The 25,256-nt window shown below is 41.7% G+C and overlaps 1 protein-coding gene across 2 annotated transcripts in view; it reads right to left on the bottom strand.

Moving 5' to 3' along the window:
* Nucleotides 1–25,256, bottom strand: part of EPHA4 (EPH receptor A4) — a 101,749-nt gene that overhangs the window by 14,865 nt on the left and 61,628 nt on the right. For both annotated transcript variants that reach the window (XM_074153020.1, XM_074153021.1), the window contains exons 6-8: nt 7,201–7,325; nt 5,892–6,051; nt 4,703–4,814 (exon numbers count right to left, since the gene is read on the bottom strand). In XM_074153020.1, coding sequence (XP_074009121.1) covers nt 4,703–4,814; nt 5,892–6,051; nt 7,201–7,325 — 397 coding nt within the window. The remainder of the gene's footprint in view (nt 1–4,702; nt 4,815–5,891; nt 6,052–7,200; nt 7,326–25,256) is intronic.

The raw sequence follows: 25,256 nt of genomic DNA, 5'->3' as shown, positions 1-25,256 counted from the left end.
GGAAACAAGTCTATTAACACAGAAATCAGGATAGCAGCAAAAAAAAACCCCTGACCATCAAAAATGCAGATTCCCAAGTATTTTGTTTATTCTTTTAATCACCGTATAATTGAAGGGGACAAAAAAGTCTTGATGGCAGATCTCTACTAACGCCCTGAGTTGGAGAGAATCACGTAGGATAGTATGTTAATTCTATGGACTGCTACTTGTACACTTACATGCATGATATTGTATCCAGTTATGTATTTAATTAGTTCAGCTTTAAACTTCAATGGTTAAGTGGCATTAAGAGAAGTTAATACAAGAGGTCAGTCTGTTAGGGAAGATCAGCCAAGTGTGTACTGGAATTTGAAGTTCCACAGCATCTAATAGTATGTAGGTTGAAAGATTTGATTTGGGCTTTTACCCATCATTCATTGAAAGTTCAGAACCAGGCGTAAGAACAGACACTGCTGAAGAGAAGGGCTTTTTGTTGCTTACTCCTCAGTTTGCCTGTTCCTATGGAAGTCCAAGTTCCCCAGCATGTCAGACCCAGGTAAGCTACCTGGCAAGAGCCTGGGCTGGAGTGAAGAAGAGGGAAGGCAGAAGGGGAAACCAAGCCTGGAGAACAGGAGGCAAGACTGGCACTGTCTGCAATGTGCAACCCGCTGCCTGGAGCGGGGCAGGAGACGACCAGGCCTGCCATGGACACTGGGGTGAGACCAGCTTAAAGGTCTGAAAATGGTGAATGGGTAGAGGAGGAAAACAAGAGTGGGTGAGAGAAAGATCCATCCAGAGGTGTGAGGTAAAAGGAGTCCAAAACTCCCAATAACAGGAAGAAAGCACGTGACTGAGAGTCTCGCTCGCAGCAAACCTTCCTGAGTCTCACCATTCCCCTCCCGTCAGCAAAACCCTTCTGCCCATTAGCAAAAAGCATTTCACTTCCCACTCTGTGCCTGGCCTGCGGGGAATGGCAGCTTCCCATCGCTGTCAGCTGAAAGGCCATTTCCCAGCCTGTGTCTTTGCAGTCTTTTAGTGCTGGGTGTTAAACACACTATGCCAATAATAAAAACTATAAATTAACCATGAAACGGAAGGAAAAAAAAGTTCTGCTTGACATGTGAAGACTACCTGATCTTTGAACCAAGCCTCACAGCTCCCAACAACATCAACAGGACTTCTGTTCAGACATAAAAAGCAGGTACACATCCAACCATAAATGGTTGGGAGCTTCTTCTCTTGATGAAAGTCAATTAAACGCAAATGGCTCCAAATCCCAAGAAGAGCATTATTAAAAACCACACTGGATCCAAACATCAATTTAAACCATTTATTTGCCCCAGGACTTACAGCACTGGTAAAACAGAGCTGAGTTAAATAAAAGGACTATGTTCTGCTCCCAGTTACTGAACTGAGTAAGAAGGAAGAGGCAGCACGAATCTCACCCAGTGCCATACAGCACCAACTCAGCTACGGGGACTGCAGAGATGGTTTCGGGTATTATACAACTTCTCTCAGAGGAAAGAAAAAATGGGGGAAAAAAATTCCTGCATTTTAAGCAGGACCCCTTCAAATTCATTTTATTAATGTTCAAGCACAGATGGGAGATATGAAACACAGGCTTTGCATGAAAGCATTTTAAGTATGAAAAAATGCTCTTTATCTTATTTTTAAAAGTACAAACACCCTAACAACAGAAAAAAATAACCTTCCCCCATGAAAAACCAAAGACATGCAAAAAGCAAAGGGAAACGAAGGGATTACTGTTCAAGCAATATAATTGTGGCTCATTAAGCTTAAATAATACCTTCCAAACTACCTACCTACCTACTTCCACGTCTCCCTGTGTCACCTGTTGATCTCTCCTGCTTGGCTTAGGGCAGGACACCCCTGTCCCCAAGCAGCCTGGGAGGCCTGCGCCACTCAGGTGAGTGGCAGAAGGGACCCTTTGTCACAGATTTGAACCCCGTAATTACAGGGATTTTGGCGGTGGTGATTAAGTAGCTGGCGTTCAGGACAAGAACACAGAAGCTTTCAGAAATAGCGGGGGTCTGAGACACAGGTGGGGGCTGGCGATGAAGAGGAGGTAACAACAGAGGGGTTTAGCATGCACTGAGGTGAAACAGCACCTCCTCCTCCCAAAGAACAGAGGGGCTGGGGGTGCTGCAGTGCTCAGGCAGCAGCCGGCAAAGCACCTGATCCAGACCATCAGCAAAAGGTGGGAAAGTGCATTCAATCTACTGTTTAGAAGAATTTCTGACAGGATTTTAGACGACCAGAGGATTCTGTAGGGCCATCTTACTCTACCCAAGCCCTTTCAGAAAGCGGCCCTCTCTATTTTACACTTTTCCAAATCCTTCACAAATCTATTTGAGATATTCAAATTTCAGTCAGAGTTCCTGCAGGAACACAGGGATTAGAAACACGCTACCTCCTGCACTCTGCTCTACGGATATGCTCGTCTTAACCTCAGTAAGTTTAAACTAACATTTAGGCAGATTAGTTCTCATGTTCACACAAATGCCGTGGTTGCAGGACAGAACCAAACAGCTTGAGCTGCCTGAAGGCAAAGTCCTTTGTCAAATTCTGTTGTAAAGATGAATTTTGGGATTTGAGTGATGACTTGAAAAAACGTAATGCTAAATTAGTAGTAATAACCCAGGGTTCAAAAGTGGGCACCTAGAGCATATGCCCAGTTCCCACATTCAGCTCACGGATGCAGAGAGGCCATGTCTGCCGGCCAAAGCACGGTTTTGATTGTAAAAATATGACTTTTAGGTCATGGCTAGATTACAAAACTTCCTCATGGGGACTGTATGGACAGAAAAGCTTTTTCTCATCTGAAGTAATTTTGGAACAAAATATAATTATTTTGCTATTAACTTCTGCTGGTGTAGGAACATCATGAAATATCCCCAAAGTCCACACCTCTAAATGACATTGGTAAAGTGGTTAAAATCGTTAGAGGAATAGTGAATATTAAAGTAGATTCTGTTTATTGAGAGCTACTTCCAGCTACTGGAGAGTTGTGTATTGAAGAAAGCTAGTAATTAGCAGCGCGCCATGCATTAGTATGCACAGAGCAGTTTCACTGTCCCAGTATTTCATTCATCTTGCTATGTCTTTCCCCTTCCACAGCCTCTCTGAGACCCACCAGTGCAGAGCTACGGGACATCTCTGACTCCATGGCCACCAGGATACTTTTATCTCCATTCACACCAGTGCTTGGACCAGCCTTTCGTCCCTACTGCCCACCTGCCCTTTGTCTTGTCTTTGTCCAAGTTGAACACTTGTGGGCAGAGATAACTGAAGAGACAGCCTGAGCGGTGAGGAGACCTGCCTGAGTGTGCACCCACAGCGGCGAGTCTGTCAGCTACCCAGCTCCAGGCAGCCTTTCCTTTGACAGCTTTATGGCTGATACTAAAGAGAATCAATATGAGGGCAAGGGGTTGACATTTCATTTTCTAAAAAGTGATCCATTGAGGGCCAATCACCAAGCAGTGTTTATCAGCCTTGGGAAGCGACATTTTTTTATAGGGGGAGGAGGGGAAGGAATCATCTCAAAGCAGCTCGACAGGCTCAATTCTCCAAGGTGGCGACTCATAATTAGAAATCCAATGTATCCTGCTATCAATCCTGCCTTAAATAATAAAGTGATCAATAAAAGCGGAGAGGAGATTAAGTCATCAAGCTCAGTGATGCTATTTTCTGTTGCAATGGCTTTTAATAAACCTGTCTTTCTGCATTACATTTTCATATGTTCTGCTCTTCTTTCTTCTTCCCAGCATGGAGGCTTTGAGTTGAACACCCACAGAAAGCTATAACAATGCATGTCTACTTTCCAGATATTACAATCATAGTGACTTAACTGCTCTTTAAGACAATTTAAAGTAAGACAGTAAATCAAGAGGAATTTGTGCACATTTATGGCTGATGCCATTAAACTCATCAACAGAGGCTGACAAAACATGCATCCTTCAGATTCCAGGCTTCAGATGCAGTAATGATACAGCCAGTTTTATCTCAGAATTACACTGGAGCAAAATCATGCCAATCTGTTTAAAGGAGACTCAACTCAAAGATGAAGACAGAAACACTCACTGTGTTTCTGCTACACTGTCCTTCCGTCCGCAGGATTGTTCCTGATGCCTGTGTTGAATTTGGGAGAATGAACAAGTGTTTGGTAGAAGATTATGGTCCTGCTCTGATGAAATAACCATTGATCCAGTCTGCTGTGTAACTGCATATGATGCTGAATGACTGTGGCTTCTGTTTTACAGTCATATCCACACACACTGGAAGGACTAACCCAAAAGACTAATGCAGACTAACACAAAAATCACAAGCATAGCAGTCTGATGGCTTAGTTCACAACAGTGCAGTTGTTTACTCCCTATCAGGAGTCAGTCCAAGAAAATCTACTGTACTCATACCCATTAAACTTAACTTCAAATTACACTAACCACAAATCTCTAGCTGGCTTGCTTCTCAATGCCAGTTATTGGAATCAGCTTTGCATTTGAAGGGCAAATAGAGCTGGAACTACTGCCATTACATCACATGCTGCTTGGTACTATGTTGAGAAGATCAAAGCTACATGGGAGAAGGCTTGTAATGCAAATGCACTGTTTATGATGCTAATCAAAGAATTTAGCTTTGTTTCGAAGAGACAAAAAGCTCTCTCATGAAAGAGAGAGGGGGAGAGAGAAGCTTAAGTTCTTACCTCCTGCTGATGACAAAAGCTGCAATGAGAATGACCACAAGAACAACACTGCCAGCCACGGAAACAAGAAGCACTGTGGGATTGGTACCATCGCCAATGATGGGGGAAGGAACTGGAAACAGAAAAGGGAGCATTAGTGTCAGACACTCTCAAAAAATCAACCTAGGTAGCACTCAGTGTGGCTTTCTGGCTTGTGAAGGCAGTTTAGAGTAGCACTCAAATCTACTTTCAGGCCTTTATTATATAGTCATTTGACACAATTTTCCAACAGGGCCCTAATTAGCTGAAGACATGATGTTTGATAATGATTTGGGGAACTTCAGTTCACTGGGAACAAGTACTCCCTCTCCTTCTCCCCTTCAGTGTTGCTCAGAGGGTATAACGGCTAGTTTTTTTGCCTTCCTAATTGCTTTCCACTCTTCTTTCCTCCTCCTTTTTCTCTCAGTGGGGCTAGATGATCACTCCCCAACTGACACAAAGAGAATAAGTTATTTTAAAATGTCTTCCCACTTCCTGCTGGATTGATTATTTTCAGCTGTTAACATCCTGAAGGATGTTGGCACTAACTGGCATGACCTTAAATTGATTTAAACAGACCTGTATGTCCAAAATAAAATAGGCTTGGTCATATTGCCTTCCTACCACTGAAAAGCAAACATTTTGGGGGCTAAATTTGCATGTTTCCTTGAGCAAAGTGAAAAGCTCTTCTGACAACATAATTCGAACATTCTGTCTTTATATGATCGTCTAACGAAAAATGCAAATATGCAAGCTGATGTAGGACACCTAACTGATGTATGTCAATAGCCTGCAAAGGGGAGTAACAGGGCTCTATTTTCTGCAAATGAGATATTCCAAAAACATGTACAAACATCTACATTTACAGTAAACAAAATAGGTACATAAATCTCTCAAGCATCAACGGCTTCCAAGTGTTTGTAGAGTGCATGTTTCCTTATGCAACACTGAAGCACTTCCATTGTTAGAACCTGGAATATAGCATATCCAAATAGATGTCCCAGGTCAGATTCATGGCATCACTAACAGGCATGTGGCCATGGAAGAACATTTCCCAGATCAGACACACCACAGTCCATGCAACCAAAGGGAAACTCCCAACACACAGCTCAGTTACATTTGCACACTTTGCTCAAGGAAACGAAAAAGAAATCAGTGGGCATGTCATTACCTGTGTTAGTTGTGAACTCAAATGGTCCACTAAAGTCTCCATATCCTGCTGCTGTCCTGGCCCGCACATGAAATACATACGAAGTCAGGGGGTTCAAGCCTTTGATGTCAGTATTCCTGGAGGCTGTCTTCACAATGCGATAGCTGCGCTCGTTTTGGTCCTAACAACAAAACACAGTTGTGATCAAGTAAAAATGCCTCGCTGCACCATGAACCATAGAACCCCGCTTCCTTGCCAAAACTGTCATGATGAAAGAAGATGAGTAACAACGATGGAATTCTCCAAATATGTCCCGAGGGCTCCTGCTGTTGGCCTTGCTCAATACCCCCAGCACTGTGTGCTGCATGGAGCTCTGAGCAAGCCAAAAAAGGATGATGAGGCGGTAGGTATGATGCCCATATATCACTGATTATTTGAGAAATCACACAACAAAATCCTTTGGAAAATAGCCATGCCTTCAAATAGGATCCTCTTGATGAACAAGCAACATTTTACTCACGCATGCTGGCACTTTCCTTCTCTTCCTACCAACCTGAAGCCATATCAAAAAATGATAAAAATATTTTTAAAAATAAGAAAAGACTTAGAAAATGGCTTCCGTCTGGAAAATCCATCAGAAAATGTAATAATCTAGATTCCCTGCAAATCAGATGCCTTTTTCTGTATGTATTAGGGAAGCAAATAAGTGATTATCTTTAAAAAAATATTCAGAAGGATGCACGTGCATGTGAGAGCGCACAGAAGCAAGAGCAGGTAATTGTTCATTTTTGCAGAGAACCTTCAAAGAAAATAGCTCTTTCCATAGTTCCATAGTTGAGAAGTTATTTGTCAGAATAACATCTCCCTCTAACTTGGAAAGTATGAAGAATGTAATTTTCTTTCCTTATTCTCTATTAAAAGCCATCCAGCCCACACCATCACTCTAAGCAGAAGCTATTGGCAAACAGATCTTATTATTATTATTGCTGTGTTATATACTTCATTATTATACTTCTGTCTATGAAATAAAGCTAATGTCTTACTTCTGCCAAACATTATTGATTTTCATTATAAATATGCTTGCTACAAAAGCTCTGTTCCTAGGTAGGAAAAAATAACAAAATAAACTCGTACTATACAATTTCAACAGCCTATGAATCTTATTCTTTCAAGCAACCATTCAAGGGCATGAAATCCTTAATTGGATTTTATTAAACTGAATCTATTTGGTTTCAAATGATGGAATCCCATCTGGAAATAAACTGTAATGGAATGAAGTAAAAAGCTCTCCCCAAACCAAAGTTCTTGCTTGTCCATTTTTGAACAGTACCTTTTCATAGTATTTGACTTCATACTCCAGGATAACTCCATTCGGCCTGTCAGGTTCCAGCCAAGCCAAGGCAACGCTGTGCCTTGTTATCTCTTTAGCCTGAATCAAAGCAATTGGGGATGGAGCTGTCAGGAAAAAGAAAATACAAATATATAAGCAATAATTTAGTTTTTAAGTTTTTAATCATAGCTTTCACAACAAGAGCACATTCAGAAACTGTGTTTTTCTTGCAGGGGGGTTAGAAGCGTTAAGTATTTTTCCTGTTTTCTCTAACAAAATTGCATTTAATTCCCCTCTAATAAAGCTTGGTATTCTGGGCAACACTAGATAGGTAGGCTCTGAAGTAACACTACAGTTGTCTAAATACTGCAACGTTCGTGATGCGTAGGTACAAATCTCCCTAAGGTAGTGAAAGATTCTGCCTTACTTTTGTCCTTCTTAGGCACAGTACACAGACCTGTACTTTTGTTTTGGTCTGTAGTATTTTTCTTCTTCCGTCTCCTCAAATTAACTGATGTTACTTCATTAGCTGTTTGCTTTACGGGAACTATGAAATTCCTGAGGGGCCAATCTGGTTTTCTCTAAAGATGAGAAAATATTGCCACTGAATTAAGTAAGACCAGAATAAAGCTGAACACATATGAGTTTGGACCCTCCCATGAAAACCAGGAAACTTGTATTTCAAGAGTCTGAGCCAATTTGTGCTTCCTAACTTGCCCTGCTTACGCCAATTCTGTGAGCAGTCCCTGGAAAATGAGGAAGCTCAGTGCCCAAGGGCCAGATTCTGGCTTTGATAGCTCCTTCCCAGGCAGCAGATACCCGAGATTGGCCCATTGTGTACCAAACTGGCATCATCTGACCCTGTCCCATGTGGCACTATATCGATGCAATGAACATAAAGAGCAGGATTACACTGCCGGGGTAAGGGCTGCGGGATTTTTGGAAAAACTCTACCTAGCAACAAGCTAAACTCAAAGATCCTTTAAACTGTATCTGTGTGCAGTAATAAGGGCTGCAATGAAGAAGATAATGGAAAACATCTCATTGTGCACCCTGCACTTTCAATAGAGCCCCTGCTAATGCTGAAGTTCAGGTTTTTGACTGGCTGGAGGACAATGCTTTCTCCCTTTGACTGTGATAGCAGCAGATTCACGGCTGCGCTGGGGGAACGGGTTTTCTGAAGATTTATGAACCCGGCTGCCCCTTTCTTGCTGTTGTGTTGCTGTGTGGTCACGTCTCTAGCCAGCTGTTATCAAGCTCTTTTGATGCTGACAATAGCTGGTATAAATGGCGGAGTCTCCAGGGATAAAAAGGGACATTCATGAAATTTTTAATCTTATCTAACAAAGCTGTCCTGTATAACCAGAGATTAGAGGTCTTCCTAAATTGAATATATTTCTTCTTTTGTCCCCTGAAGCTGTAGACATGTTGCTCTTTTTTCCCCCCTTTCTTTTTGTTTCTTTTTCTACCCTTAACTTTGGGATGACAATCCATGAAAATGTTAAGAGAGTAAAAAGTATCCTTGAAACATATATCCTTGAAAACTACCAAGAAAGACAAATAAATAAAACAGTCACAATAAATGAAAGGAAAATTGAATGCTGAAAGCCTCAAACCTACTTGACCATATCAGACAGTTCTGATGGAAGTGAAAATAACCAGTAGACGCTGCACAGTCACAAAAGGGTGTCTCCTCTTGATGTGAAACCATCAGGGAGCTGCTTCCCGATTTACTATTTGACAGTTTGGCATCTCTGTTAGAAATGCCTCCAGAACCTTTCTCTCTTTTTCCTTGTCTGTCTCTCACATGCGAAGGCAAATACTGGATGACAGAGGAGACTATAAACACAGCCAACAGGGAGGATGCAGGTGTGCTCCATCAAGTTATATCTGTGGCATGACTGGGAACCTGCTTAACAACCTTACAGTTCCTTAACAGAGAATCAGGCTTTTTTCCCCCCCTTTGCCGTAAGAATACCACTTAGCTAATAAGTTAGAAAACCCATTTGTTAACCTAAAACACACACATGGGCAACACTACTGATAAACCAACCAGAGAGAAATCTGCTTAGTTAATCGGTGCTTTATGAAGGGCAGACAGGTAATTCTTTTTACTGAGAATCTGTCACTTATGCTGGTCTGACCTCAAGAATTGCAGAAAGTCGACTTTCTTTCCTTTATCCTCTTTTTAACCTCCTTGGATTCCCATTTCATTTCTGCAGGCATTTATATTGGAATTTAGCGAGTTCCTTCAATATTGGGCTGGTAAGTGCTGTATGTAAGCGCATTTCTTTGTTGTAAACCGGCTATTTGCAGCAGCAGAATATATATTAACTAATCCTTCTTGTAGAAGATGCTTAGCTTTATACAGTTTAAGAGCTGCTTTCTCATGTCTCTCAGAAATGGGCAGCTCATATTAGGCACTACAGCATACTGGAATAAAGAACCTGCTCCTGGCCTCCAGGACACAAAGAGGATTTGTACATCAATTCCTTTGTTACTCCTTACAATTACAATTGTAAGAAGGGCCCTAGTTTTTCCTTCCTGTCCTTTATATGCAAATTCATCCTACTTAACTTTTCATCTATTCTTTTGTCCTGTATTCAGCAGATGAGCAATTTGTTTCTTCATTTTGTTGTTTTGACTGTACATCCTGCCTCTGCATCTTTTCTATACAGAAATCCTAAGAGTGCTGAAGTCCAGCTACAGGATGAAGTACCAGAACTACAACAGGCTGTCCAGGAGCTCTTTGACATCTCTGCAGCACAGACCCGTAATGGTTTATGCAATAGGATGGTGGTCTGCAACTCTGTGGACCTTGAGGAACTGGGCTTAGTAACGGTGGGGATTTTTTCCCAAAGTTTTCCCACTGCATGGATAAAATCCTCCATTACCAATTCTCTCTTACTTCTGCAAATAGCCCTACAAATCAGGTTTATTTGTTTCCTTGCTTTCCAGGATTCACCAGCTGACCTGAGAAGTTGAAAGACCGGGCTTCTGGAAGAACAGCAGGTCTGAGTCTCCTTGGACATATATTACCAAAAGAGCGTAAGAGTCCAGTCAGTAGAGTTTGGGACAAAGAGGACATCACCACTGCCAGCTCATCATGGCAATCCAGGCAGCAGTCACAGCCTTCTGGGTAAGTTTGTGCAAAATATTTAAATTCTTTGTTCTTCTGCCTTTTGCCTTTAAATTGCCTCTTAGGGATGATGTGAAGATAAACATGTAACAGGTTGTAAAATGATGCTTTGATCACGAGCAGAATAAAAGACAGAATCTTCTCTTGTATGTGCGTGGGCTAACTGTTCATTATACACACACATTCCTACACAAAACATACTGAGGACAGCTTGACAAAAAAGAATAAAGTACATAATAAAGATGTTCGCAATAAGATCACATCATACTTTTGGAAGAGAGTGGGAGATCACTTTCTCTTTCATTTTTTGCACATTCCTCTTCCCTATTCCCTGATATTTGGAAAGGAACACTAAGCACAAACTTGTTTCTCAATCATTATTGCTTACAACAGCAAGTCGTTCTGCCACACGTGCACAGATTGTACATACCAAGCACCAATTCTACCAGAACAGCCCATTTCACAGAGAAGAATGATGAGGTATTTTGGTGTCTAAAAAGTGGTCCCCTTGAACAAAAGCACCATGTGTAACTTTCCCTAGTTCAAAGCTCAGCAGTTTCTCTCCCTTAAAAACCCCACTCCCTACTGATGTGAATGTTGCAATTTTCTTTTATCTACTTCCTCAATAACCTGCCATTAAACACCTACTAGTAGTTTTATTACTGTGGTTCTGAGCTTGTGGCCTACAGAGAGAGAAAGAGCACAGATGTACTACAAAAACTTCACCCAAATGCCATAAAGCCATATCCCAAGGCTAATAAGTGCTAAATTATAACAGTTTTGAGGCGCTTTAAAGGATGGCAGAAGCAGAGTGTCAGTTTTTCATTACTGGTTCAAATTAGGGAAGGGGGGAGAGGAAAAAAAACAGGAAATAAATAGATGCAATAAAGTCTCTGGCATGTGGGCATCCATGAGTGAAAACAGCCCTTTACAAAACTACAACACACAAGTACTCGGTTATCAAAGATACACAATGCCCAGTATTTTAGTGAAGATGCCTTCTAAACCACAGCAGGGTTTACTTTCCACTCCCCATGATTTGAATTTAAATGGATCATGTTTACTCAAGGGGTCTTTCACTGATTGAAAAATATACCCACAGTTTGTACATTATCTCAGCTAAATTCAAATAACATATTTAAATTTAATTACTTGAAGCTTAGGGGTTTTCATGCTTTACTTTTTTCCCTCAATTGCACACAACAACACTTATTTGTTCTTATCAATGGCTATGTGCTTTGTCAAGCATCAAAATTAAATGCTTGAAAGCACTAATGATGTTACTGTGATTAAGGGTTTTTACCTTCCAGGGTAGATACTAAAAGCCTGCTCCATTATTAATTACAAAAAAAAAAAAAAAGACTTCTGAGAATCTAACACAGAAGAAAAGTCCGCTTAGAAGTCAAAACAAGACAATAAAAGATCTTCTTCTCTTAATTGGGACAAAACACATTTAAGAGAACCTGGCATATTTCATATTTCAGGTTTTCTCTTTGAATATTTACTTTGTAATATTGTGGGTTTCTACATGGGATTTTGTAAATTATGTTATCAAATAATCTCACAGCAGGAAAAGGATATACAACACAGAGAATCAAATATGGTTTTAATAATTTCTAAAGGCAACATTCTCCAGGCCAGATTCTGGTAATTTTATTCATGTAAGAGAGCAGCTTACTCTACTAGCTGTTGCACTGACTTCAAACCAAGTGAAGGAAGAAGTATCCAGCCCTATTCAGTTACGAGTATCAAAATAAATAAGAAAGCAAGCAGTTCTGATGTTTCCTAAAATGTTGGTGTACAGTTCTCTTCCTGTTGGTCCCTTGGACCTTCTACCCACTCTGTCTTGTCCAGGCACAAGCCCTTCAGGACCCCTCTTTCTGGGTAACACCACCCTGTGCTCTGAGTACTGCTGGCAAGTGGCTTCACAAACAAAGGGGAATGCATTTTAGTATCACCAAATTTCCAAACACATGCATAGCATATGTATAAGCCATGTATGCACATAAGGGTAAGCACATGAAAGGGTTTTGCACATGTGAACCTATGTGCACACACGGAGACGAGATGTCTGTGCACGTCTGAAGAACGGAGCTGGAGATTGGCATTCCCATTCCTCACTGCTGGTACAACAGCTACGCCTTTCTCCTGGGGACCAGCAAGTCTGTGGGATGGATGTGCACTTTAAAAACTAACCACATGCATATTTTTTTTTTTTTTCATTATTCCCTCTGTAAAAGTGGGGCAAACATTTGTACTAGTGATGACTGGGCCAGGTTAGAACTTGGACAAGGATCTAGAGGCCTGATTGCTCAACTGAGCCACTGGAAGCCTCCCAAGACATTCCCTAGTCCTCTGTCTTCCCACCGTCTGCCTCTCCCTCCCCTAGGAATGAGGGCTGGTGAGGAACACCTCCCAGCCTGGAAACTGAGACATGCCAAGATTCAGGCCAGCATTTTCAAGCTTTAGTATTCAAAGCAAAGACTTAATCTACGCTGCTGGAGTAAAGCGCCCAAGGTTATCCACCCACACTTGAAAGTCCTGGCCAACGTAACGTCAGGCAGTGTGACAGCTGAGCTTGGCCTCTTTTTCTCAATCCCTTCAATCAGCCGTAATACTTCTGAATTAAACTTTCCCTCCTTGTTACTAGAAATCACGCTGCTCAGGAACAGCACCAGCTCGGACACAGGGTGCTCTCATAGGACACCTTCATCCCAAAATGACAGGCACGACTGACCTTCCCTTTCCTTCCAGGCTCAGCAACCCAGCCGCTGCCAAGGAGCTCTGAGAAAAACAAGTGACGAGCTCTCAAACCTAGGGACCAGCTCACATCAGTTATGCTTGTAATGATGTGTTCATAAAGGAAGGGGCTAGAAAATGAGATTTTAAAGACTGTTAACACAGCATTATTATGTTTTAAACATTTCCTCTGTTTTAAAGTTTTCATTTCTTGCCTCTCCCAAAAGAACCTGCACTGCAAATCTTGCCAAACCACAAAAGCTGGCTCCGACTTGCATCAAATCAAAAGCTTGAAGGCAACCCAGGCTGCTAGCAGCAACAAATAGTAGTAGTTGAGGATTATTAGAGTGCTGTATTTCTACCACCCTACTCCAGCTTCAGATTTTGGAGACATGCAGTAGCTGCTGAGGATCCACAAAGAGCCTCTGTATTTTCTGGGCTGCACGTTCAGTTCTGTGTCATTTTTAGCACAGGCTATTTCAGCATACCAGAACTGCTCTAATTTAGATCAAACCAATTACAGGAGCTGAGGTCTCACCACAGTTCCCTGTGGTTTACATCAGGAACTGCAATGAGACAGGGGTGACCAAGAAGATTTTACACACCCAGGAGATGGCTCGTTCTGGCTATTAATTTCTGAGGACCAGCTCTTGACAGCAATACATTATTTTCAGGTACTGGCCCTCCGATTCTGAAGGCCAAATCATGATGTCAGCTAATGCAATGCAGGTCTGGTGTAACTCCAAAGATCTGAATCTGCAACCTGCAATCCCAACGATTGCCTTAAACCAAAAGACTATAGAATCCACACGGCATTTAGCAAGAGATCTGTATTACAACTCAAGCATGGGGTCTGTTTAGTCTGAGAACGGCTTGTTTTCTTTATGCTAGCTTGCTAAGAAATCCTGTTGGCATGTTCTGACAAGGATAACTTGATAGTTGCCAACAGAAACATGGCAGAATACTGTGTATTTCCTGTATGTATGAATGCCAGTTTAAAACAAACAGGAAAACAAGTCTTTCACTTGGAAGGCAATTTATAAAAAACTGTCTGAACATTACAACCACTTTAAAAAAAAACCAATACCGAAACATTTCTAAATGCTTAAACTGGAGTGATTAACACAAGAAGGGTGAACGTACTTAGCACTGTGAATTGCTCTAAGAAACTCTAGAGTTACAAGCAATTTGTTAAGATGGGGAATTAGTCAGCAGCTGTCTGACCTGGGCAGGTTTGGAGCCGCTGGTCACAAAGCAGGTCACGTTGCAGTTACTCTTCCCTCTAGTTGAGGTTAAAATCTGACCCAACATAAACAACAATAAATTTTGTAGCCTAAGGAAGCCAACGCTGATGCTCCACTGCACTATATTGGATTGAGAGAAGCAGAGAAAATGGGCCACACAGTTCAGAAAAGGAGAGATTGCCATAACTCTCACAGCCCTTGTTTTAGGGCCCAGGCCAGTCATGCTTAGAGTTAGAGTTAGGATCCCACAACCTGACTTTGTGTTGGACATTTCTGGGAAGCACATGCTGTTATCATCCTCTCACTTCCCAGACGCCAGTCCAGCAAGGACAGACCACCAGAAACCACTAATGCTGGGACACGATGTATAGCACCCCAGGTACAGTGGCTCTGAGGGAGCCAGGAGAAATTAGAGACCATAACCTATAGTTATTAAAACAGATAATAATGTTGGAAATGGGGCATTCCCCAACCCCTCAGAATAAGTAGTCTGGAGCAATCTGACCCACTTACCACCATTCCCTCAGGCCAATTCTACCTCACCCACACAGCCTGCTGTTCCTCCCGGGAAGCCCGAGGTAGCCACCAGTGCTAATTCCTCCCCAGAAATAGCCTGTCCTTCACCTTTGTATTGCTGCACAGGAGGAGGATCTGCTGAGCCGCCTTTTCAAAACAAACTCCTCCACTCCCCCTTCCACAATGAAATCAAAGCTACCCTCAAAGACCCATGAGATGCCCCCAAATGAGACCCCTGTCCCATTCTCTAAGCCCTTCCTCAGGCCAAGCAACCATTCAGCTACTCCTCCTCCCATTTTCCCATCCTCCCGCCCACAAGTCAGAGGAGTTAAGACATGTCTGCATACACTTCATCAGTCAACAGCTGAGGGGGGGGTAGAGCTGTACAGCACCAATGAAATTACCTATGGTACCTGTGCCCTGCAAATCACCTCTTGTGTGCAGCTTTTCAACCACTTACAACAGTGTATCAGCAATCCATAAAACGATACAGAAAATATTGACCCTGCTCTATTAATACCCCAAAGGGGCAACCCTTTGCCTTACATTGCGAAGGACAGCTCTCATCTGATGCCTCATTTCTGCTCCTTGGTCCTTTCTTATACTTACCACCAAGCCCCCTGAGCATGTGGTTACCCCGACAGATACGCTGGGGGTAAAGCTTAACCCACCATGTGGCAAATGTGTGTTGTGTTGCCCAGGGCAAGGTATCCCCTAATGCCATTCTCCTTGGTTCTCGCACAGTTACTTTTTATTTACTTGAAACATGAATGTCTAGATGATATATATATGTGCTAAAAACTTTCTTTGTCACTTACTTTCAGCATTAAGAATATTAGATTTTGTAAAAAGAGCTGCTTAAAAGCCTCTTTGAAATCCAGACAAATAAAAAGCCTCTGCCCTATATGCCACTTAGATGCTTTGGAAATACTGAAGTATCTTTTAAACAAAATAAATAAATAAAAGTTATGACTCATTTTGCTAAAGCAGCATTCGTTACTTTAATAAATAGATTTGGCCACATTGTCTCATCCTGGCTTCTGAAGCGCTACGATAATAGCAGAGAGCTAGACTTTGCCATTTGGGTTTCTCAGATCAATCACCCAAAGTCAGAAATGGCAAGAATCTTGGAGGACAAAAAGATAATGAAATTATAAATGTTTTACTTCAGCTGTGATACACAGCTCCAACAGTAACTGCAGGCAGGGTCTCAAACATACCCTCCTGAGCCTGCAGCACCCAAAAGAATCAAAACCCAGGACTCACCTAACAACAAAAATCACAATTCCTGTCTTAACACTTGAGAGTAATAAATTGTTACAAAGTCACCAAAGCTAATGAACTTCACCTTTGTTTACTTCAAGCTCCATCACACAGAAGAGGTTGGTGCAGGTGGTTTGCATTTACGTATTTACATTTCAGCTGAACAACCTGCAAATTTTAATTGTAGGTGACATTCAGAGCATTGAGCTAGAACTCCGGTAAAGTACCTTCTGTACAAAAGTTAGATAGATTCGATATGATACGAGCTCTGCGTCTGGGCTGTTGAGAAACTCTCAAGATTCAATCAGGGTTTAGGTTTTCTGGGGTCATGTTAGTAGCACTTTATGAAGGACTGGTCTGACAGCACCTGGAGATCCTCAGTTCTTGCAGGATGCTGCAAGATACCCTGCCATACTACCCCATCAAAGTTCCTCTTCTTCAGGGGAAAAAGGTACTCTGTCTTTTGGAAATGTACCACAGAGCATTGGACTGCAGGACGCCTAACTCCCACACTTGGATATCTTCTACCACATCCTCTCACTGGAACTGAATTAAGCCCCCGTTCCTTCATCCTCAACGGGCAGATTTATTCAGGAAATTAAAAATCATTAATAGACCCAATGAGAGAGGAAACTATATTCTGCACACAGCGTTGCTGCAAAAAGCAAAGGTACCTGAAGTCTGCAGTTCAGTTAAAAAAAAGAAAAAAAGTGATGAGGGACAAACTGGGGAAGCGACTTAAGCTTCCTGAAACACATAAACCTTAAAATTAAAATCTTAGCTCATGATGTCAGTAACTGATTACATCATAGGTGGCACATAATTAAACTTATAAAAGGGTTTCATTATTTTGGTTTTATGCCGGATACTGAAAACTAGTGCATTATTCATTTTAAAATTGTGTCAATTAGAAAACCCCCAAATGGAATAAGCAATTAAATATTAAAGGTGGCTGCCTCAGTGGAAAACAGACAGAATGATAATTGGTAAAGTTTCCTGTGAGAAGCCAGTGCCATTACAAAGTCTGAACAATTTCAATCTAAATAAATAAATAAATAAAAGCAACCTCATGAGGATATGACAATTTGGAGCTGTACAAAGAAATCAGCCGTGTTTATTTCCTGGAGGAGTACTGAGCTACAGTCTGGGCAAATAAATGAAAATAATAATCCCAAATTAGCTCAGCAATGGCATAGATGGGTCTGTATTCTGAGCCTGGACCTCCATCTTCAGTCCCAGACTTGCAGAGGACATTGAGAGCCCACCCCAGCTCCTGTAGAGAAGATCTCTGCAGCAGGTCTCTCCTCCCCTCTGAGGCCAGGGCCCCAAAGGGTACCGACAGGGTGGAACTGAGAAGTGCACAGGATGGGGACTGCAAGGAAAATATAATCCTCATTCACAACCTGCAATTCAAAAATAATTTCTTCTTCCAACAGCATGCAAAGCACTTTTGAATGTCACATCTCGCCTCCCTGTAAGGTTCATGGTTTTGGTTTTAGTTCAGTTTTGTCATCAACAGGTACAAAAATTTTATTATCTTCTCATTTGATCCAATGAAGCTGTAACTTTCATTTAAGGATCAGTCAGGCTGAAAATAAGCCAGGACACTCCTGTGCTACAGAGCCCCTCTAACCTGTGATGTTCACAGCCTGTCGGTGTAACAAATATAAACAAAAATATTCCCTGGTTAAAAAAAAATGCCACGTCTGCAAGCGGTGCTAAAGAAGCCTCCTTTTGAGCCCAGTCCACTCTCTTCAAATCAGTTCTTCCCAGTACTTGCATAATTGCAGTTTTAACCGTCAGCACAGGCGGCAGTGAATGCAAACGGCTGAAACACTCTTGGAAAAGCACCGCTGGGTCTGCACATCACGTCTGAAGTACGATGGAGAGCCCACAAATCTCTGCAGCTCCTACAGGACTCTCCTTGGCCACCCTGTCCCAGAGCGCCTGGGGAGCTCGAAAAGCACAGGATTTAACATTCAGCCACTTACATATTCCAGTCACTTTCTGTCTTATTTATGCGCATGAACAATATCCTGATAAACTAGAAGGGAGGCTGCAGCCATTCCATCTGCATTGCCTTTTATGCTAAGAAAGATAAATTGAGGCTGATTCAGAGGACAGATTTAAAGAACGCAGTAAGTTATCGAGACAAGCGCAATCTTCCCAGGGAGCCGTTGTAGTGGGTTGTCTTGAGATCATGCCTTTATTTGTTGGCTAAAATAAATGGACACCACACAAAACTCAATTCATATATGAGACATCTCTTCCAGCCCAACTATACCTCCTTATTTTGCTTAGCCAAAGCTGTCTTATCCTATTATTTATTGATGGGACCATTAAATGGCACATAGAAAATTTAAAATAATAAAAAGCTAATTAAAAACTTCAGTGCTTTCCTTTTAGTTTTCAGTAATCTATGGAACTGAAAGACATTTATATCCAAAGCACATTACAGTTTAAGGGGTTTTCTGTCTGTAATAATCCGCAGACATTTTCAGCAGATTTTAATACAGACAAAACCAAAGAGATTTTATGGAACAGTAGAAGTATTTAATAAAAAAATCAGAATCAGTCAATCATCTTTTTAAGACTAAGTGATAGAATTCCATAGCAGGAATAAAAATCCTAATAAATTGTGTAGGAACAGTTCAGAAGGCTGAGACAAAAAGTTATAATTTCCTTTTAAATTAACAGTATGACTTTTCCATAAGGGGTGTAATGAAATAAAAATGACCAGAGGAATAAAATACAAATACTTGAGCTTTCTACATCTCTTTATACTGTATTTAAAAAAAATAAATCCAAAACCACAATCAACTTTTGTTACTATCAGTTTACAAATCACAACTTTCAGTGACCTCGAATCCATTCTCAAAGTGCACCACTACGAGTTCTGGGACTCTGGTTCTTGAATTTAGTAATGAAGGCGGATTACCTTAATCTAAGGAGACGCCATGAAATCCTTCAAGTAGATGCAGGGAGAGGCTACGCATATGCCTGCTTTGTTTGGGAGGGGAAGCCCACTGGAGCCCTGCCATAATAATGCAGTGCTCCCTGCACGCCAGTTCACACGTGGGGCTAAATCTGAAGTGACATTTCGCAATGAAAGGAGCAGTATTCACTCGTGTGCTCAGCATTTTGATGTCCGCCAAAATCTGGCAAACATGATTATAGAGATCCAGCAGGCATGCCACAGCTCTATTTAGTCCTTATGGTTCAACGCAATGCTATGCAAAAAATAAATAAAAAATAAGAGTTTGCCTTGGGATGGAATTCTGGGAGTATGATTTCATGCTTATGTGTCCTGGTTTGAAGTAAAACTGAACCAATTTTCTGTTCTGTAATTTTACATCTTAGCTAGGCCTCTTCTAACTGTCTGAAATTAACGGTATATTGTGGAGAAAACTCCACACGTTTTGCAATTCCTCATACAAGAAATATCTGAACCAAAGGGGGCTGCTTTACGCACCCTTACGGGGTCAGTTCAGCATCCTGCCCTCCAAACCATGAGCCAGCGCAGAAACTTTGGGCTTCAGGGACTAGCGATGTTTATTTGTGCTACTCTGCATGGCATTTTAATTAGTAACTGTGCGGATTTAAAACCTTTGAATGGACACACAGGGGCAGTTGTGCAGCCCAGCTTTTGTGTTTCCACTCTCTCAAAAAAATCCTGTTTGAGGACATCAGCAGGGGGTTAATGGAAGCTTTGATAAAGTTCTCCAAAGCCTTTTATTGTTGCTCAACTACAGACCGGACTCTGCTGTCTCTCTGGCTGCTTTCCAATTAATTTTGTCAGCTGCAAAAACAACTAGAAAATTTAGAAGCCCATCTAAACATTTGATAGCCACAAAAATTCTTGGGCAAAATCTCCTTCCACATGAAAATATTTCCTTGCTAATTGTTTAAGGGAAGCGCTCAGACTGGGCAGCAAGCCTTACGAATGTGAAACATCAGTGCACTGCCAGCGAAAGGAACAGAGTCCAGAGCAAATAAAAGCTGCAGGACCGTATCTTCATCTCTGGCAGTTTGGTAATTATGCAACTGTACCAACATCACCAAACCAGAATTTGATCAGATTTGAGGCCTCCTAAAAGTAAATTTATGTAATTGATATATGGTTAATGCTACCCAGTCCTGAAATTAAACGCCTTTTTCCCTGGGAGGATATGTAACTAAACTCCATTTTCCATAGCAAACCATGAGATCTTTTTAAAAATGTGACCAAACTTATATTTAAATGCTGCAATTACCTCTTGGCACTATCTGACATGCAACTTGTCTAAGCTGTTCGCTCAACCCTGAAGCTGGTTATTTACTAAGAAAGTATTTTTTTTTTCCCCTTCCGACCAAGACTTGTATCCCCCACCTTGAACACAAATTCATGGAAATGGGTGGTGCAGACAGCTTTGCCAGCAAGCAGGCAGTTGTTATTTTAATTATTATTTCTTTGTAGAAAGCTGTAGTTACCTTAAAATAATAATTTAATCCCTCCCAACAATAGTTTTCCCGGTTTTGTTTTTAAGACGGGAGCACGTATGCTTGTAACTGCACATTTATCACAGACCATCAGTTAAAGCCTGTGCAAGAACACAGAGTTGTTATTAAGAAACTCCCACTTGCATCTGCCAGGTTGGAGAAGCTCCTTACTCAGACACATTATCTTCTACACGTAATTAAACGTGCAGAAGGAACCTAAAGTGGTCAACACATGACATCTCTAAGGCTCTGGCAAATCTCACGCTAAACACCGAAATTTGGTAATCCAGAAGTATTCCTAGCTGATTGCTTCCATGCAATTCCCAAATTTCTTGTGCTGGGATCACTTATCTTCTTTGTGGATCTCCCACAGCGTTTATATTTGAAAGGTCTGTGGTTTCCCAAAATACATTATTTGGTTTGCTTCAGAAGTCCTCGCGGTAACTCCCTTCCATGTAAAGGGATACAGCTAAAGCGAGGAAAGAACGAGGCAGGTCACTGTCCTGCACAACCTGGCAGGTCACCTCACCGATTACAGCAGGGGAAACCCTACAACAGGTGACAACTTGTCCCAACCCTTCTGCTTGAAAGTGTGTGTGGGGGGTGTGGGGGGGTGTGTGTGTGTGTTATGCCTTAGAAACCACACTGCTTTAGATTCAAAATGAAACAGTTGCATACAATTAGCCTGGGATTCGACAAGATGCTGCAACAAATCACTCGGAGCGTCACGCTCACAGATCACCTCTTTTTCAAGTCCCCGCTTACTAGTTTTGAATCTCTTTCTCTATTAAGCTCCTGCTTGACACAGCTTCATTTGAGGAACAAGGAGACTGCTCATCCATCATCCTTAGTACAAACACCTTTAAAGCAAAATAAAAACACCTCTTTGCAACTCCTCTTTTCCATTACCCTGACATTTTACAGAAAAAAGAATGCAGCAGCTAGAAGTATCACACACATCCCATGCTCTGGACATCTGGCATGTATCCAGATGTTTGCCAAGAAATTATTTTAAATCAGGCTTGTGGGGAACTGGGTGGCCAGGGTGCTGTGACTGTTTATACACACCCAGCTACGTGCACGAGTTTCCTCCAGGGTTTGTGTGCCTGTAAAAGGACTCCTGGAACAGGCTATTTGTATCCTTTGGCTGCAGGGAACAAGTAACTGGAAAGGGTGGGACCATGCTGGTAGCAAATACTTTGAAAAAAAAAATAAAAATAAAAAATAAAAAATTGAATAGACTCCTGGATGTCTGGGAAGGCTACAGCCAGGTACTGTGCCCAGCCCCTGGAGTGCCACTCACTCCGCGTGTTTGGTCAGAGACGCGAACTCGCCCACCTTCACAGCTTCCAGGTTGGGCCATCCAACTTGCTGCAAACCTCAACACTTTCCAACTGGTGCAAAACACTCGCCAAGTAACAGCTTGTCCCAGCACCTTAATCCTGCCCCCCACAACACCCTAAACCTCCCCAGCACTACCCCGTCCTCACACCAGCCAGGGGAGCCAGGCGGGGAGCTGGGCTGGAAAACCCAACAGCCGTGAAAGGGGAGCTGACCTGCATGAGCCTTCTGACATCCCCAGCAGGCACTAGGGAAGGGTGGTGTCAGAACAGAAAATTACTTATTTCACCAGCTTACGCTATTTTAGAGGATCCGTGAAACTGACACAACTGTATGATGAATCCTGGTGTTCAAGCTCAGAGCTCCTTCCCTGGGTATTTGGAGATGACACCTTCCTTGGGGTTATACAGCCCTTAAAAAATACGTTACAATAATAAACAGCTCATCACCAGGATTGCATTAAAAAAAAAGGAAAATTTTTGCAAGAGCTGAGCACAAAACTATAGCAGTCTGGAGAACTACAAACTTTGCTATTTTTGAAAGCGAAATTAACTTCTTTTACCACCTGCCTATCGATACGATTCTCAATATGCACATAAATATCTCCACATACAAAATCAAAAAATGTTATGTTCACTCTCAGTGAACAGAAATGATTTACTGTTATTTCTGCTGAAACCAGGACTATGCTCAAAGAACATGATGGGGTTTAGAGAGTCAGAGGGATCGATCGATCTTCAGAGTCTCTGTTAATTTTATTTTCCAGTAGTAGTTCAAGGGTATTCAAGCAGTCACCTAAAAAAAGCTCTGCGACTGAAATCTACTTAACAATGTCTTTTGATGTTTCACTACAGAGCAATTCTTTATAGATAAGTTATAAATATCCAGGAAAGTAGCACATTAAAAAGAAAATACTGAAAAACTTAGGCTTCCTGGCCTTGGCATGTGTTGCTTTTGATCTGCCTGAGCAACTATTACTTTGTCGATATGAGGAGTGCACACTGACCAAGGGCAATGTATGTCCATGAATTTTTACTGACTGCAAATTTAGCTCTGCACAGGCTAAACCACACTGGCAGAATGTAAGACCTTATATGCATTTTCTGTGCTGTTCTGTACAACACGTGAGGAATGCTAATCAGCATTTGAAAAGAAACGTGAGCTTTCAAAGAAGATCCACCGAAATGCAAAATGGGAATATATATTCCCCTACCAAAAAGTCCAGTAGAACTTGTGAGTCATCTGGAAGCAAATAACTCCCGCTGCTTTCCCCCCTCCCTGCCATTTTTAACTTGAAACACAATCATCCTCAAAGGACCAGGGTCTTTCAGATTTTTTTTCCTATTAGTAATGGAATTAAGAACATAAACAACAAACAAACGTAACAGCTAAATAAATCTGAGTAACAGCTGACATTTTCCTTCCCTGCACTGAATGTCAGTATTTCGGGTTCATCACAGTTTGGTCACCACAACTGCAGCCTGTCCCAGAAGAATACTCGATTCAGGCGGGCCTCCTCGGCAGTGCTCGCGTCCGGGTGGCACCGTGACCCATTTTAGCTTCTGCCTGGAAATGGATACGGAGCAACTGCAGGGCTGTGAATGATGGTGAGGGACCGAGGGAGCATACAGAAGAGGCGGGGGAAGGACTGCAGCACAGCCAGCCACACCGCTCTGCCGGCGAGATGAAGCAGCTTTGAGAGAGGCGAACAGACAGCTAGACAGACAAGGTGTGGGGGACCACAGAGACAAAGGAGACAGGGAGAGGAGTGAGAACAGAAAGAGGAAAAAATGGGACAAAGAGCCTGAGATATTCATAAGAAAGATCAGTTCTTGATCCTGAGCACAGGCAGCCTGAAAACATCAAGTCTGATGCAATGGGAGAAAGAGTAAGTTTATTTATTTATACTGTATTTTCATCCTAATTGGCACATCCTGCCTCCATCTAGCTGTGCTGGTCCACTTAAGGAAGCAGTGAGCCCGAGGTAACCTAACAAGGTAACAAATCACCAGGCAGTCTGTTTATTCAGAAATATCAACTGTATTAACTCCAACAAGCAAAGGAGGAAGAAGGACACCCATCCCTCATAAAATGCAAACAAAAAGAAGAGAGGAAAGCAAGCGGCATAATGAGTTTGGATTTTAAGTCTCATTTAGAGCTTGTGCAGGCTCTCCCGCCCACACACACCACTGCTGCCCTGCCTTACGAACACCTTTAGCATCTGTGCAAAACCTTGTCCTTGCGGTGCTGCCCCCTCGACACGACACAGACCAGCTGAGCGGTGAACCTGGCTGTCAGGTTGGAGACCTAAACAGCTCGGCTGTAATCCTTAATAAAAATATAAACTCTTCAGCATCTCTTCAAAAACCCGAAAGCTTCCTTCTTGCTGTGAACAAGGTCTCTTTATTGAGAGATTTACTTTTAATTTTGAACAGCTTCGCAGCATTATCCCTAGCAGAAAAAAAAAAGAGCCCAGAGATTTTTGAGCTATTCAGTCAACTGCCTGGTAGGGTTTCTCGTTGAAATCAGCTGCTCCTAGCAGCATCGCATGAGAATTGCTGGTTTGCATCTCTTCCACAAGTCATTTCACATTTTTAAAGGATTGAGAAAGTGGTGATTTCATTTGATCAGAAAACAGAAAGCTGCAAAAGTCACCACTGCTGGTGGAGACCCTTAATATGAGCATTTCCCAGTACTCATTGTGCTAAGGGCGCTGGCTGCAAGTTTCAACAGCTCAGTGTTCCATTCTTTGTTTTTTTACTTTCTTTTTAATTTTATATGGGAAAAGAGTGGCAGTTCACACCTAAAAAAACTCAAAAAAATTATTATACTAAACATGTATAATAGCGAGCTGAATCCACCATTCAAAATTCTTAAAATGTCACAACATTGAAGTATTTCACTAGGAGACAGAAATTTTTACTTGGTTCAAAGCCTGAAATTTAGCTTCTTTCTTTAAAAAAAAAAAAAAAAAAAAGCAGCTCTAAAACCCAGGACCTTTTTCAGAGTAGCAGGAAAAATACTTTTCAAATGCTTTTTGATCCTACTTTGAATGGCAAAAGCTTATTTTCATTTAAATATTTTTCTACAGTATTGGAAACTGAAGAGTTTCTAAACAAAGGGGGAAAGCAAACTTCGTCATTTCATTATCTCCAGAAGTAAAATAGCAAAAGCAAACAAAAAACCACCTGTGCCTTTCAACTGCACTTTTTATGTCACCACAACACTTTTTTGCAATTTTGTGCTGAATGTACCAGTAACTGATTTCTCATTGCTTTCTGTTTGTCTCCAAATGCATACCTTGCTGGCACCAATGCAACCAAACATACAAATAT

Source organism: Numenius arquata, chromosome 9 (genome assembly GCF_964106895.1).
Source record: "Numenius arquata chromosome 9, bNumArq3.hap1.1, whole genome shotgun sequence".
In the NCBI taxonomy this organism is placed as follows: domain Eukaryota; kingdom Metazoa; phylum Chordata; class Aves; order Charadriiformes; family Scolopacidae; genus Numenius; species Numenius arquata.
The sequence above is the reverse complement of the archived record's forward strand: the minus strand, read 5'-3'. Positions and strand labels throughout refer to the sequence as shown.